At 38.8% G+C, this 21,087-nt stretch overlaps 1 protein-coding gene across 5 annotated transcripts in view; it reads left to right on the top strand.

Annotated features, from left to right (window-relative positions):
* Window positions 1-21,087, top strand: part of LOC116780155 (cAMP-specific 3',5'-cyclic phosphodiesterase 4D) — a 394,135-nt gene that overhangs the window by 292,298 nt on the left and 80,750 nt on the right. For all 5 annotated transcript variants that reach the window (XM_032674704.1, XM_032674705.1, XM_032674708.1 and 2 more), the window contains 2 exons: window positions 723-796; window positions 2,044-2,093. In XM_032674704.1, coding sequence (XP_032530595.1) covers window positions 723-796; window positions 2,044-2,093 — 124 coding nt within the window. The remainder of the gene's footprint in view (window positions 1-722; window positions 797-2,043; window positions 2,094-21,087) is intronic.

Here is a 21,087-nt window from a genome sequence, read left to right as displayed (position 1 = left end):
TATTATGCTTATGCGGTACAAAATTTATTGCATTTATCCATCAGCCCTCAGAAGAGAGTGCCTGTGCCACTTATAACAAGAAGACACTCCTCTACTGCATCTACTATATGATATCTTGCATGAAATTAAGTCAGAAAGGAAGTAGTTTTTCTCTTCCCAATGTGTAAAGTTTGTAAGAACCTGCAACCATTTTCCCTCTTCTGAGGTGATACCTTCCTCTTTTTCTGGTCTTCTGCACTAAGTCCCCAAATCAACTGTGCATCTTAAAGGAGACACATATTTTTTTCCTGGCAGTCTAGACAACCTTATTCCCTCTGGAGTTTGTGGGGACTGAATGGCAAATGGAAGATTCTCTAATTATTTCTTATGCATGAAGTATGAGGCTTGAAAGGGCTAATATCTTCCAAACTCAAACACTTTTATGGTAATTTTAAAGAAATAAGTAGTATTCTAAAGTGAAAAACTTTCCTCCTTCTCAAGTAAGCTTGCCTTTATCAAACAATGAGTTGTTTATGGGAAAAAAAAAAAGAAATAAACTATGCTCTCCTATTACAGACACGTTATTGTTAAATAATGGTCAAAGGCTGCAGACTAACCAACCCTGGAAACCTTTTACAGTTGTTTTGCAATGCCCTTTCCTTTTTCGTTCAGCACAGTGGAGCAGAGATAAATCAGTCTCACTTGTGCAGACATTTATACTGAAACCACTTTGTCTGTTCCAGGTGCTGGCCAGCCTGCGTACTGTACGGAATAACTTTGCTGCATTAACCAATTTACAAGATCGGGCACCCAGCAAGTGAGTGTCATTTTTTGGCCACTGAAATTTTTGTAGTGATACTTTTTAATGTAAACTGAAAATGACAATTAGATGTTACAGATTTCAGCCTGTGCCACTGAACCTGCATAAAACGTGCATGAGTAATAGCTATTAATCCCCTGAAGATGTTATTCTTGGTAGCTGAGACAACAGCCCCCTTGCCTTCTAACTGATCTTGCGTTGCTGTCCTCACATAAACTTGGAGTGGTTTTGTGCAACTATATGATTTTCAATAAATTGGTCATATGTCAAAGATCATTCAAAGATGATTCAGGCACAGTCTGAGTCTTGCAAATGATCCTGAGTAAGCAGACAGCTGCAGTCAGTGAGAGCTGCTTGCATGATCTGAACCTAGAACTCTGCCTAACTCATCCAAGATACTGACATCCCACTCATGCAGAGTAGTTCACAATTATAAATGAGGCATTATAAATATGATCTTTCTCCAATCATTTTACAGCATCACAGTGAACATTAATGTTACCTACACTGGCAAATTCCGTAGTGCAGTCATTTCCCTCACCCAAAATGTGCATCTCTAGAGCTTAGAAGTAATTAGCATTCCAAAGACAGTTGCCTACCATTGCATATGCAATGCTACCAGAAGGTATTTCCATGTCTCTTCGTTGGAATATGCAGACCTTACGTGTTCCCTGCTTTCACTCATCCACAACTCACATCCCTATGCAGCTGTGTCAGTCCAATATCTTATAGCGTTCTTCAGTGGGCAAAACATTCCACTGAACTGTTTGCCTTAAAGCTTTTTGTGAAAGGTAGATGCAAAATAACGTGTGAAATGTACATAAAAAAATAATAGAGTGAAAAATAATTAAAATAAAAATTTCAAGTCAGAGAACATGGGAAGCACAAGACTTGTTAGAATAATGCTAACTATGTATATAAATCATATTTTAAACTAGGTAGAAGCTCTATGTATGATTCGGCAGGCTTTTAATAAACTTCTAAGTTCCTAAAATATTCCTGTCTTAGAGTTCCCAATCTGCAGAGAGGTTTCAGAGAGGTCAGTTAGGAATTCTCTTCTACACCAGAAAGAAATATCTGCTGTAAATGAACTTTGGCAATGGCAGCGTAGTCCATTCCAAAATAATTTCCCAAGGTTTTTTTTCCCAGTATTTTATTTCCCAATATTTTCTATTATATTGTTCAAGGACTTAGTCATCTGTGAGTTTATCAGGCTTAGACCTTTTTTATTTTCTTTTCAATAGACGATCACCAATGTGTAACCAACCATCTATTAACAAAGCAACTATAACAGGTAAGAAGACTTTATTTATAAAACCATCTCACTGAACACTGCATTTTATAATAATAACCTTATATTGTTTCCTTATATACCTCCTTATATCTGTTTTATTAAAGAGGTTTTGAGTCATGTCATGACTCAAATTGGTGACTTTTAGTGTTCTATCATGTTAGCTTTTGATTTCTGTCTTATTAACCTGGTTTTAATTAAGTTCTTTCCCAATTCTTTTTTCTTATATAACAGTGTGTGACTGTTTCATGATTACATTCATTAGTACCTTCTTGTAATGAAACCTAGTAGAAAAAACTGGTATGGGGAATGTATCGATCTTTCTTTTTGGGATATAGAGTTCTGTAGCTATAAAGGGGCAAAGTCTTTGCATTACAAGCACTTAGGCAATGAGAAGAAATTATCAAAACTGACTTTTCTGATTTAGGATGGTAAATTCTATTTCTATAACATTTGTAGGTAAGACAAAAAAGTAATTTCCTTTTAAAAGACAGTATTATTTCTAAGGAAACATTAACTAGCACTGTAAATTATGTGAATACTTCGGAAAATTCTACCCTACAGCACTTTTGGTTATTTTTGTGGCAACTTGGTCTTGGTCATCTTTATGGGAATACAGTTTATTTGACCCCATATTTTTTGCATCATGTTAGTTCACATGTTCTTACACTTAGTAATTTTCCAGGTAGTTACTTTCTCTATCATGTTCTGTCAGAGTGAAAGAGCATTTGCTTTGCCTCTTGATGGAAGTATAAAGACAGTTACTAAACAGGCAAATTATCATTTAAACCAAAACCAGAAACATAATTTTCCATAATCTTCAAAATACCTTTTGCCTTTTTAATTATATGATATGATAGCTTTGTAACTCAAGGAAGAAATGCTACTTCAGCAATTTTGAGAAGTGTGCCTTTATAACGTTCAATAGTTTCTGTCTTTAGGCTCTGAAGTATGTTAAAATTGATGGTGTTTTTCAGCTAACCTCCCACAATATCCATGTTTACCTCAAAAGAACACTGTTGTGGCAGTTCTGTACAGCTTTATTCTCCTAGGAACTAATCATGCAACATGACCATTTGTGTATAGGGCTTAACAGGAAACAGAAGGTTAAGTCTTCAAATCTATAAACAGAAAGGCATCCTTATTTAAGAATGTTCTGCAATCACACTTAAATTCATGTAAATTAAATAAATAAATAGAAAGAAGATAGAGATATATAAATAAATTATAATCACAATCCTTTGTTAATATATTCCTGTAAGAGGTAATTGGTTTCAAATTGCTCTCCATAAGCCATTACTTGAAAATACTCCATACTCGAAATAGGACTCTTTCTTTGGTTTCAAGGGACTAACTGTAGAAAGCCCATTACACAGTAAAATTTGTGACAATAAATAAATACAATATCCACAAGAGCAGATGTGCATACATGTGAACACACAGAGGGCCTACCTTACGTGCTCTCCCACAGTCACTTGCCTGAGGTCAGCTTCTTTTCTCTAGCAGGAGAAGCTGCTCAGACAGCAAGACCCAGGATAGTCTCTATTGGAAGATGCTGTTGCTCTTTTTAAATTCTCCCTGATCTGAAGGTTTCCACTCAGTTAATCCTTAGAGGATATTTACATATCATCCAAAATGTTAATGTTTAGAAGGAAGGTGGTACAGTAAGGGCTGCAATTAGAAAATGTTTCTTTGCCAATAAATTCAAAGGAAGCAAGAAAAGGCAAAGAATACTAAGGATAATTTAATCTTATTTAGTTTTATCTGATTTCTCAGAGATGCTGCTGGAATTGCTGTGTCCAAATTATGCATTGGACTGGATGAGCTGGGGCTTCTGTGCATTGGATATAAGTGGTTGAAAGACTTTAATGATAAAGAAAAAATATTAAGCCAGTATAAAGCATGAAAATGGCTACAATTCATTCTGGAGACTGAGGCTGGATACTATTTTGCATGAATGGGTTTGCCTACTCTTAGTTACAGCCTGGTTTTGGTATTTCCATGGCAACCAAGTTCATGGCATAGGCACAGAAGTATGCATAGGTATGTCCTTGGGGCATACAAAATCCTAGTAAAACACCTTGCATTAGAGCACCGTGTTAAGTATGAAGATATATTATAAACACTTTTCCTGCTCTTCACAGAATATTTGAATACCCTTTCAGATGCTACTAAGCTTTTTGAATGGGGAATGTTCGAAATGTAGCTTGTGCAGATCCTTCCTGCTGAGAAATCGTCCTGGTTGTGCTGTTCTCAGAGTTTGTGTCATGGAAAACCCAGAACAATACACCAGACAGGTAGAGCCTTAATCACATCATCCAGACAGCTCAGCTAGCAATCTCATTGGGAACAAACTAGGTAACTGGAAGGCACAGAGTCACTAAACTACATAAATCATAAACCAGAAAACAGACACTTAAGATGGAGATTTTATGTTGCTAAGCTTCCTGGAAGACATGTCTTTGGGAATACTCTATCTGAGGAAACAGATAATCACAGGAGGGAACTACTGCAGAAGATATGGGGGAAACAACAAGAGAAAGATGAAAAGGAATTTGGTAAAGCTAAGTGACTAAAATAGTAAGAGCAAAATTCCTATTTTAAGAATTCACCCAGAAGCACAAATTTGTTGACAAAATACCTTAGCAAAAAAGGAAGAAACTGTCAAATTGAGAAGTCAGGCAGCACAGGAATCATATGTTCAAATTCTTAGGAGCAACAGCAACCATGGTGGCCTTAAAATTTACAGTGATTTTTTAATGTAAATATGTAGAAGTTGATGATCAAAATAAAATCTATTCAATATATCCACATGAATGCATTTTTTAGCTTTATTGATAGAAGCTAATGAATATCAGTGACATACCTGAAATTCAGTATCAGCCAACTGTGCTATACCATGCTGAGTACTCCTTTTGCAGACAGATTGGGGGTGAGATGGGAGCTTTTTCTGTAACAACAGACCTTTTAGATTGTACTTTTCATACTTGCTTTAGACTCTAGGCTGTAAATATCTATTTTAGCTATAGTCAGTGTGAATTAAGAGCACATGAAAACTTACTTCTGTTAGATGTCGTCTTCAAAGGGAGATGAATTCCTCCCTAAAAGTGCCATCTCTCTCCCATGACTGAGACCAGCCTGGGATAACTCTGTTTGCTATACAGTACTTCCATGTTTGGTGTTCTGTACTTCCACTGGAAGAGAGGTTCCTCTCACTATGAATCATATTTTCCGGGCCGTGACCAAGAGGTCACTTCTGTTTCATTTCAAGTGGACATAATTCTCTTAACACAACTAGTGAAATATAAATGTTTTGTTTTCAAAAAAAATGAAACTATCTGTGACTCAAGGATTGAACTTGCAGGTTTTATACTACAGTTCTGTCCTCTCATCCAGATCACACTTTCTGAGTTTGCCTTTGTGATTGTGAGAGACAGTGTTGAAAGACTTGCTGAAGCTGAGTTAGAAAATATTCACTGCTCTCTCCTCATCCATTCAGGTAGTTGTTTCATTGTAGATTGCAATTGGGTTGGTCAAGAATGATTTACCTTTAGTCAATCCACGCTGACTACTCCTGATCACCTTCTTGTCACCCATGTGGCTAGATGGCTTCTAGAAGGAGTAGCTCCATCTTTTCCAGGGATTGAGGTGAGGCTGACTGGCTGGTAGTTCCCTCAGTCCTCCTTCTTACCCTGTTTGCAGATAGGGGTGATATTTGCTTTCTTCCCATCCTCAGGCACCTCTCCTGATTGCCATGACCTTTCAAAAGTGATCATGAGCAGCTTCACTATGGTTTCCAACAGCACTCATGGATGCATCCTGTCAGGGCATATGGACTTGTGGATGTCAAATTTGCCTAGGTGTTCTCCAACCCAATCCTCCTTGGCCAAGAGAGGATTCTTTTGCCCAGATCTTCTGGGTTAGAGATGCCTGAGGGCCGGTATTGTCAGTGAAGACTGATGCAAAGAAGGCATTCAGTAATTCTGTCTTCTCTGCATTGTCTGTTACCAGGGCCCCCCTCCATTTAGTACCAAAGTAGCCTTTGTTTTCATTTTGTTATTGATGTATTTGAAAAAGCCATGTTTGGGATCCTGCCATAGCAAAACAAGGAATAAAATAAACATGAGAACAGGAGTGGACAAAAAAATCAAAACCATACCAAACCAACAAATAAACAAACAAGAAAACCCCAAACAAAACCAAAACCAAACAAAACAAAATGTCCAACAACAACAACAGCAACAACAAAAGGATTTCTATGGTAAACTGCAATGTCAAACTTTTTTGGCAGAGGTGATGTAAAATGCTCTGAAATCCTCATTCAAGTTTATTGATTGAAGGGTGCTTTCCTGAAGCACTGGAGAAACCTGACAGCCTATTTTGAAAGAGAGATTTGTTTGATAAATTGGCCTTTGTTCTTTGTGTAGTATGTTGAGTGATATGAAAATGTTCTGTTCCTTGTACTTTTGCTTATACCCATACACCTATGGATATTTTGAATGCATTTAACTCGCTTCAGTCAATTTTTTTTATTTCACTGTAAATAGCACAGACACATTCTCAAGTGTGAATGTGATTTGTAGCATTTTCACCTAATTCAGACGGTGGTAAATGCCATCTGTTATTTGAGAAGTTAGCACATATGTATCTGCAGACTCACAGCAGGTTAACAGTATACATCACCAGTGATTGAATTCAAAATTTGCAAGTGCTTATATGCACAGAAATCACTGGCACACACATGCCAGTACACTTCAGTTTACTTCCTAGGGGACTTTGTGCAATACTCACATTTAGGACCAGAATTCTCACTAAGAGTCAGTTAAATGTGCCCTTTTAACTTCTCTGAATGCTTTTAAAATTCCCTTTCTTTGTAAATTGCATGAAGACATCAATATTCATTACAACTGTTTCCTCAAATGGACCCAAACATAACATTCTTTTGTTTAGTGTGGATTTTAATATGTGAAGAGTAGTAGAACAAGAGAGAAGAATTGACAAACTGGATAAAACTATATTCATGTTAAGTCCTGAAAATGTGGTTTTTTGGAAGACACTCACAGCACATATACATGTTAAGTGCTGCTTGTCACTGTCAGTCAGATAAATAAATATGTCTCATTTTATTACTTCTATCCAACTCAATTCCTTCCTGGATGAAAAACTGAATATAAGCTAACAATGTGTGCTTACAGCGAGTTACAAAAAGCTAATCACACCCGGTCTGCATCAGAAAAGTATGTCCAGCAGACATGTTTTCACGTACCTCACCTGGGGAACTGCATCTAGATCTGGGGCCCCCAGCATAAGAAAGACTCATACCTTCTCGAGCCAGTCCAAAGAAGGACAGGAAGATGATCAGAGAGGGCTGGAGCACCTCTTCTGTGAAGAAAGGCTGAGAGAGTTGTTCTGTATGGGGAACCAGAGGAGGCTCCCAGGGTGACATTACTGCAGGCTTCCAGTACCTAGAGGGGCCTATAAGAAAGCTAAAGAGGGACTATTTCGTATAGGAAAGCTGAAGAGGGACTATTTACAAGGATGTGTAGTGATAGGACAAGGGGGAATGGCTTTAAGCTGAAGGAGGGCAGGTTTAAATTAGATATTAGGAAGAAATCCTTTGCTGTGAGGGTGGTGAGGCACTGTGAGGTGGAACAGGTTGCTCAGATGCTGTAGATGCCCCATCCCTGGAAGTGTTCCAGGCCAGGTTGCATGAAGGTTGGAGCAACCTGGTCTAGTGGAAAATCTTGGATCTAGATGATCTAGATGATCTTTAAAGTCTCTTCCAACTCAAACCATTTAATGTTTCTATGAATTCTAATAGTAGATTAAAAAAAACAGATTTATATTTTGGAGTCCAGAGCATACATAGATTTAGCTTCCATTGAAATCCCTCCAGCTGGTCCATGTAGTTCAGTAGCCAGTTAGGAATGCAGATGTCCCTTGTTTTAGCTAGTTTCAGCGATTTCATTTTTGCAAAATAAGCTCACAATTTGCTAACAAATGTATGGAATACAGGATTGACAATCATCAGTTTTAGTGGAGTTGAACAAATTCTAGAGGAGTTGCACCAATTCCCCATCATTACAGTACAAAACACTTTAAGTAACCTGTATATTGTTTTCTTAAACAATGAATAATATTTTGCAGATTTGGAAAACAGCGACATTTACATCATCTACTCCTTTCAGTTAATCATTAAAGCCGTTACCTAGAACATGATAACTAAACAGAGAGTTATCTAACTAACAGTTAACTAACAGAAAGTTATAGCTTTGTTAGCCACAATAAAAACAAAATCATATAGCTTTGTGAGATACAGGACACAAATTACATTCAGACTGAAATTCATTCATACATCTCCTGACCATAGTAAGCAAGGTACACAGCTGACAGGTAAGGAATTGGAGAGACAGGAGTCTGCTCCCCCCCTCCCAGTCTTTCACAGTCACTTTATCATCTTTGGGGATGAACTACCAGCTTTATCCCTTGCACATGCAGAGTTTGTGAGCATTTGATATTAATAAATGGAGGCTATATTTGCTTACATTCAGAAAAAAATAGCTCTCTGTGTCACAGTTGATGTAGCACTTTCATGTGCTATAATAAAAAAAAAATCTGCACAAAATGGGTAATTTAAAAACATAACTATTGAACTGTTTTTTCTTTCAAAGGTAACAGTATTTTTGCTTCCAGTTCAGCCCCTTCAGTTTAGGGAAAAGGTTGTTAATTGACAGGATGCAACTGTAAAGGCTTACTGAATGCTGTCTCCATCTTCACAGAATCATAGAGTCATAGACTCATAGAATAAGCCAGGTTGGAAGGGACCTCTGAGATCATCAAGTCCAAGCCTTGATCCACTACCACTGTGGTTAGTAGACCATGGCACTAAGTGCCACATCAGTCTCATCTTAAAAACCTCCAGGGATGGAGAATCTACCACTCCCCTGGGCAGCCCATTCCAGTGTCTGATTACTCTCTGTATAAAGAATTTCTTCCTAATATCTAACCTAAACCTCCCTGGCACAGCTTAAGACCGTGCCCTCTTGTCTTACTGATAGTTGCCTGGGAGAAGAGACCAACCCCCACCTGGCTACAACCTCCTTTCAGGGAGTTGTAGAGAGTGATGAGGTCTCCCCTCAGCTTCCTCTTCTCCAGGCTGAACAACCCCAGCCTCTCCTCATAGGACTTGTGCTCCAGTCCCTTCACCAGCCTAGTTGCTTTTCTCAGGACCTGTTCCAGCACCTCAATATCCTTCCTGAACTGAGGGGCCCAGAACTGGACACAGTACTCAAGGTGTGGCCTCACCAGTGCTGAGTACAGGGCAAGAATCACTTCCCTGCTCCTGCTGGCCACACTGTTCCTGATACGAGCCAGGATGCCACTGGCATTTTTGGCCACCTGGGCACACTGCTGGCTCATGTTCAGCTTCCTGTCAATCCAAACTCCCAGCTCCCTCTCTGCCTGGCTGCTCTCCAGCCACTCTGTGCCCAGCCTGTAGCGCTGCATGGGGTTGTTGTGGCCAAAGTACAGGACCCAGCACTTGGCACTTGGCCTCATCCCATTGGAATCAACCCAACTTTCCAGCCTGTCCAGGTCCCTCTGCAGAGCCCTCCTGCCTTCCAGCAGATCAACACTCCCCCCAGCTTAGTGTCATCTGCAAATTTGCTGATGGTGGACTCAATCCCCTCATCTAAATCATCAATGAAGATATTAAAGAAGACTGGGACCAACACTGATCCCTGGGGGACACCACTAGTGACCAGCTGCCAACTGGATGCAGCCCCGTTCACCAGCACTCTCTGGGCCCGGCCCTCCAGCCAGTTCCTAACCCAGCACAGAGTGCCCCTGTCCAAGCCGTGGGCTGCCAGCTTTTTTAGGCGTATGCTGTGGGAGATGGTGTCAAAGGCTTTGCTGAAGTCCAGACAGACCACATCCACAGCCTTCCCCTCATCCGCCAGGTGGGTCACCTGATCATAAAAGGAGATCAGGCTGGTCAGGCATCTGGGACCTCCCCAGTGAGCCAGGACTGTTGCTAAATGATGGAGAGCAGCTTGGTGAGCTCTTCCACCAGCTGCCTCATCACCCTTGGGTGGATCCCATCTGGTCCCATAGACTTGTGAGGATCTAAGTGGCTCAGTAGGTCCCTAACTGTTTCCTCCTGGATTACAGGGGGGCTATTCAGTTTCTTATCTCTTTCTACAATCTCCAGAAGCCAGCTGTCCTCAGGACAACCTGTCCTACTGCTGAAAACTGAGGTAAAGGTGTTAAATACCTCAGCCTTTTCCTCATCTTAGATAACTGTATTCCTGCCCATGTCCAATAAAGATTGAAGGATTTCCTTGCCCCTCCTTTTGCTATTGATGTATCTGTAGATGGACTTCTTGTTATCCTTCACAGCAGTGGCAAGATTAGGTTCAAGTTGTGCCTTCATCTCTCTAATTTTCTTTCTACATGACCTAACTATATTCCTAAACTCTTCCTGAGTAGCCAGCCCTATTTTCCATAATCAGTAGGCTCTCTTTTTTACCCTAATTTCCTTCAAAATCTCTAAAACTTTTCTAACTGAAAGACTTAAAATTAAATCTATATGTAGTACTCCTTTAGGCTCAGTGGGTTTGTTAAACCTTACCTGAGGCAGAACAACAGTAAGAAGACTGACAAGGTTTTGAACCACATAAGCTGTTTATGTATCATCTCACATTCAAGGAAGTGAATAAAATCAGGGTACAAAATAGCTCTTTATTTGAATACTGCCCTTCCATGCTGATACCTGATAGACAAATGTACAAGCTTTCGTAAAATAACAAGTTAAACAGAGAAGTACAGTCATAGTTTACAACATTCCTGGCAAGGATGTCTATGTAATTGAAGCTAACCACCCATGAATCAAAAATTAGAAAATAACAGTAGTTGTTTTCAAGTGTGTAAACAACAACACTTGGCTCTTATGTATGACTTTAAATTTTTCAAGTTTGTTTCAGTAGAAATGTGTGGGGTTATCAAAGTGGATAGAAACTAGAATGCATCATAGGGCTGACCTCTACTTGTTATCTTCACCCAGCATTTCAGGTTAGTTTTCCTTCAGACTGCAATGTAGTACAGCCGTGATTGACTCACACATTTTGGAGTTAGAATAGGGATTAATTTAAAAATAAAACAAGGGGCATAGTCAATCTCCACATCAATAATCTGATATGCAACCCAACATAGATCTTTGTTTCTTACATTTAAACTGGTCTTATATTTTGCTGCATCAGTAGAAGTCCTTATATCACCATTTGACCCAAACTGCCTATTTCACTGGTGAGACAGAGAGGGTGACAAGCTTCATGTGCTTCTTGTCCTTTCAGCCTGTGTCACAGGCACTGGTAATTGAGAATTGTACATGAACCTGTGCTGTATTTACTGACTGTGCTGGTTTAAAGGTAAACTGGCAGGGGAAATGAAGCCAACTCAAAAGAGAGATTATAAGTCAGAATAACAATTTAATAAAATAATACAATAAGTATGATTATACAGACAAACAATTGGGTTTAACACACAAAACCCAAATGTATAACCCAGCACCCTGGGGCATGAACAGAGTGGTGTTCGTTGGGCCCCCTGAGTCCAAAAGAAAAGGAGAAGGAAAAACCTGTTGGTGGGAGTGCTGTTGCAGTCTGGTCAAGAGTGGTGACAGCAGTCCAGTCGAGGGTGGTGGTTGCAGTCTGGTTGAAAAGTGGTGGTTGCAGTCCAGTTGAGAGTGGTGGTTGCAGTCTGGTTGAGAGTGGTGGTCACAGTCCTTCTCTGGATCCCACAAGTGGTTAAAAAAGTCCCAAGACTCCAAGATTATATAGATACTCAGGTTCAGGCCAGTACCTCCCTCAGGGCGGGGAGTTCCACAATGGGTGTGAGGACAGCAGCATTCTCCTGTCTCACAGGCCTCTTAACACCCAGTTTATAGCCTGAGGAGTCAGGCTGCTCTGGGCAGATGGTGTAAATGGTCTATTGATAACAGTTTCTGGGAAATGGCATGGAAGGCTATAGAATACACAGTTTTGGGTTACACCCATCCAGTGATGAACTGGTCCCAGCTGTTGTAACTAGGAAACTGAGTGATAACAACAGCAGAACAACTGAAAAGAATGAAAGGTGGTTTGGCTTGTACGACCAACTTGAGAAGAATCAGCAAAAATAGGACTCTCGCCTGTGTCATTTTTCTCATTCCCGTTACAAATGGGATGATGAATATAGAGAATAAAACTGGGCAGATGTGGCTTCAGGTATGACCATTGGATGTATGTTGGAGTGCACCTTCATTTCACACTTCATTCAGCTTCTGACTTTTCTGATCAAGGAAACATTATCCTCTGTCCAATTGAAAAGATGGATTTGAAAGTAGATCTCTGTTCCATTAGTAGATTATTGAGAAATTGACCTATTCAAGCCTATTCACTTTCCTGAGTATCCATTTAAAAATTAAGGGCTTCTGCATTGAGATCAGATCACCCATTGAAGTGCGTAAGTTCTGCTTTTATGATATGCAAGTTCCTGAGTAAGGAGCCCAAACACAGCAGTGGATCAGAGCAGCCAGCAGCCATGGTCAGGCAACCCTGGAGACAAGTTACAACAACAAAGCCTCCTTTTTGCTTGTTCTCCCTCTGACCTAATGTGTTTTTCACCACATTCTGCAAAGTGACTCATCTTTAGATGAAAGGTGTAATTCCAGGTCTCCTGGTAGGAAAATCAACTTGTGACTTCTTTCTCAGGAACTAGGATTAAAAAATTCAAGAATAAGCAATGCCTAAAACAGTCTTCTGCTCTCAGGCTAGAAGTTAGAACATATTCTTGCAAAAAGACTTCTTTTCCCGATGTTAGGTAACTCACCTCAGAAGACGTGGTGGCTGGAACTGGGAAGCATGGAAGTAATTGGTCAGCAACCAATTGGCACAGTCATGTAATCAGACATGCCCCTGTTTTCATGCTTCCAGTTGGCTGGCTCATTATCAGATGCCCCTGAACAACCAAAGACATTCCTTATAGCCAGGGGAGGCAAGCAGATGTCTCAGGCAATCCACATGCTCTGCAGAGGCCCTAACCCCCCACACTGCCTGGACAAAATCTTCAGAGTCATCCAATAAACATCACCTTGGTGTCGATATTCATAAAAGATACACCAGCAGTGGGCATCCTAACATAGTCCCAAATATTCTAAAGTATTTTCTAGCAGAAACCTGCCAGGGAAAAGCTGCAGCAGGAATTTTACCAAACTTGCTTTTGGGACTTTGGAGGAAGAAGAGCTAATAGTTCTTACTAGAGAGTTTTCACTTGAAATCTTAAAAGTGCCGAGGTATGACTTTAGAGTTTCTTAATCAAACACAAGTCATAGTACTCAGCCAAGTTTGCATAGCTTTATGACTCTTACTTTCTGTTAACAGAATTGGAAAATTTGTGTGTTTTTATCATGATGCTTAATCAGCTCATAGTTAAGAAGAAGATTCATCTGTCTTGTATAGTGGCAAACCTTTTTTTGTACCAGGAATGTCTTGGTTTTATCCCCATCATAATGAGATTCTGAATTAATGAAGCAGCTATGGCCATATGCATAAAGTTTTAGTTGTTACTAAATACTAAAAATTACTCCCAAATATTTACATTAAAATGCTGGCATAAAATTGCCAATCCAATTAATTATTCTGTCCCCATGCAATATTGTAAATTAATTTATGCAACTGATATCTATATTTGAAAGTGTAAGTTAGATAAGAAGCTAAATGAATGCTAAGCCAAAAATGAAGATGACAGACATTAATTTAAGGGAGTCGCTCCTAAATTATACGATAATATCATAGAAATAAAAGGTTTCTTTCCTTAATAATAATGAACAAGGTAGGATTATATCCAGTAAGTGAATTTTAACACTAGGTAACTTACTTTTGTGCTAAAAAAACATGAATTAAATTAGGAGTATATTACAGAAGTGACTAGTGGATTAGCCAGCTTTTAAAAATTCCCCTTGCATGAAGTAAGTTGTATGCTAATACCTTACTTTGTGGATGCGCTGTAAGAACTATTGACTAATTAGTCTTTAATTGAAGGAGTGCAAAGATGTGCAGAATAAAAAGCCCAGGAAGAAGACCGTGCCAAAGAAAAGAAGGAGAGAAATCAAAAACCAGTTTGACATAGCCTCACTACCTGAGCTAAGTAAATGTCATCAGTGGGATTCAGAAAGGTCCAACAGATGATGGTAGGCAGCTAGTGGGAAAGAAACCAATATATGCTTGGGGAAGAACACTTAATACTCTTATTTTTATTATTATTATTGTAGATGTGGCTGTTATTTTTGCTGTTAATATGACTGAATTTGAATCTCACTTCTCAAAGGGGAAAAGCAAGATCAGAATTTTGGGAAGGTTTCATGCTTTTTAATTGGAGTGCAACAAATAGAAGCAGTAGCAGTGGCAAATGAAACCCGCCTCCTAAACTGCATATCAGATAAAGAGGCTGTTTGTTTGAACCTTGTCATTCCTCATTCAGTCTTCAATTCCAAAAATCTGTCAGACACAGGAGATGGGCAGAGGAGGGTTATTCCTACAACAGTCTATGTTTTTGCAGTGCAAGGCAGAGAAAGACCAAGCAGCTGATACTATCTGACATAGATACGATGCATATGACTTTCATACAGGAAAGCAATTTTGGGGGGTCCTGGTTAAACCACTTAGTTCTCATGTGCTTCTGTTAAACCACTTAGTTCTCATGTGCTTCTGTTACTTGGAAACGTGTGTAAGCATATTACTGATCAGTCATAGATATTTGCTGTATGATACTGTGAAACCAAATGTGATTTCCTTGCTTTTGCTGATTCTCATAATGAAGTCTGCAAGCCTTTGTTTTCCTGAGTAAAACCTGAAACTGCAACGCCAATGAATCTTTTACAGTGCTCTTCTTTGGTCTAGTGCAGTTCTATCCTCCTTGCAGATTTATACTCCCTTAAGTTCCACATCTCATAACCTTCCCAGTTTGTCTTATTTCTTCTTTAGCAGGAAGGGGTGACTGTATTATATGATGTGGTGAAAAGCCATAGTATGGGAAGGCAGTAGGAAGGATAGGGTCCTTGTAGCCTCAGCACACATTCCAAAATAGAAGGGCACAATTCTGTTTCACAAATACTATTGTCTAAACATACCCACTGGAACACAGAGTTGATGCTCAAAGGAGTAAATGTTGTTTCAACAAATAATATGTTTGTGATAAGACCCGGTGTGCTGAAATACTTGCCAGTTTTAAAGAGTTTGAAATCTCTTTTCTCCTATAAAACACAGGCTATAAATATTGCACAGATTTTCCAATAATCTATTGAAGACTGGTTGTTAAAATGAATAGGTATTTGTACTTCATAGTATACATAGGCTTACTTATAAACATTGACTTTTGGAAACTGAATGCTTTGATGGTTCTGTGAGAGGCAGTACTGTAGGCATTACTTCTGAGCACAGCTAAATCCTGTAGAGCTGAATTATAAAACATCTACTATAGCCATGTTTCCTTTGCAAAATAAAAAATGTTTACATCAGTATTCTAAAGACTAAAATTCCATAGAAAAAAAGTCAAAATATAGTAAAATTTTTCACAGTAACTATAGCACTGTGACTGAAAATAACAACTCTATTGGCCAAAAATACACCATAAAAAACCCCGCATTTCTCCCAAGAAGATGCTAGATGCTGCCTTCCAGAGGCAGTATTTCAATATGCTGGCTGCTACTGATGGAATAAATGTCTCAGTTTTAAAAAGGGGGATGAAAATTGATCATATGAAGATACAGGAATCCCATTTTAAAGCCAACTTTTGTAGTTATGTCTGTAGAAGTGTTCCTAAAACTAGACTTAGATAATTTCCTTTGGAGTCACCTGTGGCATGAAAGAGCAATGAGTTAAAGCCTTATTTAAAAGTAGTCAGGCATACCATCTAAGGTCTGTAATGCATATTAGATAATACAGTCACCTGAAAGAAGCATATACAGTATCTGTACTTTATATTTCTCAGGAGCCTTTTCTTTTCTGAAAATTTACGGATTTTCCATCTACACTTCCTGTAGAAGTGTTGGCAACAAGTGGGAATTTTTCTTTTATAGCTTCGAACTCAAGCAAAGAAGGCTACTTGACTTTCTCATGTTCTGCATGATTTCTCCAGGACTGCTTCTCACACTGATACATGGACTCATTCTGCTTCATTTTAAAATACTCAGTTGAGAGACACCCTCAAATTTCAATTAAATTGGTTTAAAAATCAACCGTTCTTCTTTTTAATTGTCTATGATTTAGACAACTACTTTAAGCCTTGTTTCAGAAAACCTGAGGCATGTATTTAGGTCCCATAGGTTTAAATGGGACACAGACTGTGGTTCAACTTGTATTTTTCAGCAAAAGGATCAGTTTATGTAATTCCCGAACCCCATCGCTTATTTCTTACTTCTTGCTACTCCTTGCAATATGCTATCAAATTGTCTGTACCAACAGAGGGTGAAATAATAATCAAGGAACCCAAAAGACCAAAAAATAACCTGCATTATTTTTCCTTTTTTTTTTTTTCAGTATGCAAGTTTTCCAGTTGATTCACCTCACAGCTAGTCAAATAATTCTCTGAAAACAAATGAATAGGCTGATGCAAAGATAATTTGAGCAGCAAATGGTGGGGTAGCCTGGCAATTTGAATGTAGCTTAAGCAATACTACTGCAAAAAACTAGTAGTGGGTTTATGCAGGTTTCTGAAGATATGGATGTTTTAAGTGTTGCCTTAAGATCATTAGCTGCCATTGAAACCCTTAGCAGGCACAAGACATTCTGCATTCCAGGTCTGGAAAGTTTCCATAAACATAAACCCATTATTTGACTGGCAGAAAGATGGCTCAGATCACACCAAACATTTCTGTATGATGCTGAAGTAATTTAATCCTATTAAAAATTTATGCAAATTAAGAAATTTTTCAACAGCCATATTTGCAAAATAAATTAAGGAATTGTGTAGAAGCATATGAGCCCATGAGCTTGCTTTTCATCATACTGTTGTCATTTAATCCCTACAAAGTGGCAATAAGAATTGCTGAAAATGAAACTATAGGTTAAAAACATGGCAGTAGGGTTCATACAGCAAAACTAATTTTACTGGAATTTCAGTTAAACAGAGAAATCATGTTTGGGCTTTAGAGTATTTCAAAAATATTTAGAAAAAATCAAAATTACACAAAATGTCACACAGATCTGCATATCTTTCATCTGAGTAACATTTGAAATGCAAAAACACACATTCAGCTTTCATGTCTTTAAAATGTCTTTTTTACTTTCTTTTAACTTTTTTGTCCAAAGCAGATTTCTTTCTGAAACAACAGCAATTTAATTTAAAGATTTAGCTGCCCTCTTCTCAGGTATGTGAAAAAGTCTTGCACATCAAAGTGCAGGAGATCACTGTCCAGATGTGACATTCAGACATGAAACTCAAATGCAGAGCACAGCAAGCACGTCTCTGAGAAAGGAAGAAAACAAAACAATCCCCCACCACCTCTTAAAGCAGATTGTCACTAAGACATAATTTTGAGACAGGTCCAAAGTAAGATTTAACTCTACAGACTTTACTGTACAGTGAATCAAGAACTGAAGTGAACAACAATGTCGTCACCCAAAATGCTTAACTAAGAGAGCAGTTTGCTGAGGTAAATAGTTTCATCTTCCTTTTTTAAGTATCCATGTCTTGTTAAAAATTATCTTAGTGACGATTAACAGTGCTTATTACCTATATTTCAAAATGTAAATAAATACAGTAACTAGATTTTATCATGCAGATTATTTTCCACTTTAGACATAGTGGTTTAAAACTGTTTTGGAAAGTTTTCAGTCTTCTCATTAGGAAAAAGATGCAAGATGCAGAGTGACAGTTCCAACAATATAAAACAGTCAAGGGACTTGAAAGACCTCTTCATGTGTTGCAGCTTTCAGGCTGACCACTGAGGAAATCTTAGACAATTTAGTCAAAACAGCAGCAACCTGAACGTAGAGCTTGGTGTGTAGCTGGGAGTTCTGGAGCCTGAGCAGGATTCCATGGTTCTGAAACTGGGCCATAATTGTACAACAGAGATTGTTTATGGCCAGCAGCACAGGCCGCCTGCAGAAGCTGGCTGCATGGACACAGCACTGCACTCAGACTCACACCTGGAATGAGTTCTAAGTGTTCTTTTATGGTCATGCACACACTTGTGGCTTCCTCTCTTGTCCTGCCTACCTTATCATGAGGAGAAATCCATTAATGTCTGAGAGATACTGTGACAACTGGTGATCAGCCGTTTAAAAATCTTACTGCAGAGAGAGACAGAGAGAGTAAGTCTATATGATGTGATAATACAGAAATACTGTGAGGAAGGCAAGAAGTCTGAAAATGTCTTGAAGCAGTCCGATGGGTGTATTACAGATTTATTGTAATTTTTTTAGCATTTGTTCAGCAAGTTGCAGAGGGTGGAGAAGGATTCTGTTAAAGCAGAAAATCTTGCTACGTTGACCGTTTGCTCTTTTTTAATTACGAAATATTATTTGCTTCATTTTATTCCCTTAAAAGAAAGAAAAGCCCTATTTTACTCTCTTTTCCTTATGCCTATTTTTATTTCATTCAGATTTTTCTTCTATCCCTCTTATGACTTAATTTAAAATCTGACATGTTTTCTTCTATTTAAATGCATTCATGATTTTCCTTAAATGCCATGTGTTTATATCTTTATGATCTATTATCTTTATTGTATTTATTTTCTCTGGATCCCTTTCCCCACCCACGACGTGGGGCGGCCCAGTTCTAGTTCCATTTCCATCTGAAGAACCATTCCAACGTCTTGAAGGATGGGGAAAGGGAACTCCAGGGGTTTCTTCAGAGGTTTCTTCTGGCCCTGAGGCTGGAGGGGAGAGGTGCCCTCCCCTCCCCCCATGCACGTGGCTCCATGGCAGGCACAGAGACAGCACACCGAGCGCGGAGAGGAGGCAAGAGAGAGTTTATTGTTGGGGATGCTACATTTATAGGGTTTAGGAGGATTCACAGAGTAATAAATTAGAAGTCTCAAGGGGCTTACAGGAACACCCAATCACAGGAAGGGGTTAACAAAGGCCAATGGGAAACACCTCAGGACACCTTCCCAGGACATTCCTGAGATAACATTACCATGGGGGGTGTTGGGAAGAAGAAGCATGTGTTTGCAAAGAGACCACCAAAAGCCATTTTAAGACATGTTTAAACAACAGATTCCCCATATAATGCAGGTTTAGTGCTACAATTTTCCTTCAAATCCTCTTTGCAAAACAACAGCAAATGCCGCCAAAAAGAAAGAACAAATATTAAAATATCAGATGCAGAGGCTTTGATAGAGTAGAATATTTCTAGAACTACATGGAAAATTGTGACAAAACAGATCGAGTATAAGCATTTATAAAGCAGAACTGGACTTGAACATCTTTACACCTTTACTTATAATACTGGATTCCGTTATGTTTCAATACTTTTTAATCTATTATATAACAATGGTTTTCAAATCAATATTTATTACTCCAGACTTTTTAACTCCTTCAGAACTGTTTATCAAGGAATACCTCTATCTGTTGGCTAACAAGCTCAATTAGAGCATTCTCTTTGTTTGCCTTGTTTGCAGTTTACACCAATAGTTTCACCATTCCTAAATACAACATGATTAATATTAAAAGCCTTATAAACTTTATTTTAGGAAAAATAATGAATTTGTTAACACTAGCTCAAACATTCCCCATGTCAAAGCCCAGTATTTCAGCAGATTGCTATTTTACTGAATTACTGATTAGCTCATCATTTGGCAGTGCTCAGACAAGGTTATTTGGAAGCTAGTGTTAATATTTCAGAGCAGGGAAAGAGCTTTCCCAATGCATTCTAGGGCAGCATTGCGAACAAGAAGGACTGCAAGACGTATAAATACACCTCAGCTCACTATATGTAGTGAGCATGTACCAACAGAAATGAAGTAGTAAAGAGCAACTTTCATCCACCAGAGTAAGATCCCAGTGTTAGTAAAGCTCCAGGCTAAAGCCCACAGTCTCACAGCTTCATGGCTATCAGATTAAAGGTAGCTATGATCGCATCCCTGGCTGCAGTAGCAAATTGCTTTAAATAAAGTTTGCGACGTGTAAAGTCCAAACTAGCCAGTTTCCTGTTACACAAGAGTGCTTCTAGCAGTTCTCAAACTTGGTGGGTTATGTGTTGTGTTGCTAGAGGATGGACTGTTACCAGATGGCAGACAGGGTCATTCAAAAAGGCTTTAGTCTACGTAACTGGCATAGTAAACTGAAGCATGAACTATTTCATAGAAAAGAAAGACAGCTCCATGCATCTAATCAGTCATTTAACCTGTAAAGTTGTTTAGCAGAGGAAGAGAACGCAGAAGATAGTGTTCTTAAGTTTGTTCTCTTCATAGAGTCTGTTCTGTTAGCTGAGGCTGGAAACAGAAATTGTTCTTTAAAGGTGAGGGAGGAGAGGAGGAAAGAGGTTCTGCTTACTGTATTCTTTTGTAAAGGCTTTCTCCATGAAGACAACTTACATGGTCACTATGTCTATCTGTGTTACTAATACTTTGGAAACGTGTAGCTAAGAATAAGTGTCAGGCTCTCCTACAAAGTGGAAATGTTAGCACTACAGGCTGTAGTCCATCTCAACTGTAAATGGGAATGGAATTTCTAGGCTACTCGTCAGGCAAAGAGCATCAGTGGTTGCCAATGTGCATAAGTTGGATGTATCAGCAATAGTCAGCCAAAAAGTAAACTTGAGGAAATAAATATCCTCTGGCTACTAATCCTGGGGGGGGGGAAAATATAACCTGGCTTCTAATTTTAAAATTAAATTTAATTTTTAATATATTAATATCCCCTCCTGACACAGTGTGTATAGTTACTTTTGTATGTGTAGTTATCTGCCAGTTCAATGATCTACTGTGTTTGTATTAGACTCAGAAAATCATTACAAG

This window comes from Chiroxiphia lanceolata, chromosome Z, assembly GCF_009829145.1.
Source record: "Chiroxiphia lanceolata isolate bChiLan1 chromosome Z, bChiLan1.pri, whole genome shotgun sequence".
In the NCBI taxonomy this organism is placed as follows: domain Eukaryota; kingdom Metazoa; phylum Chordata; class Aves; order Passeriformes; family Pipridae; genus Chiroxiphia; species Chiroxiphia lanceolata.
Note: the sequence above shows the minus strand (reverse complement) of the source record. Positions and strands in the feature narration are given on the sequence as shown.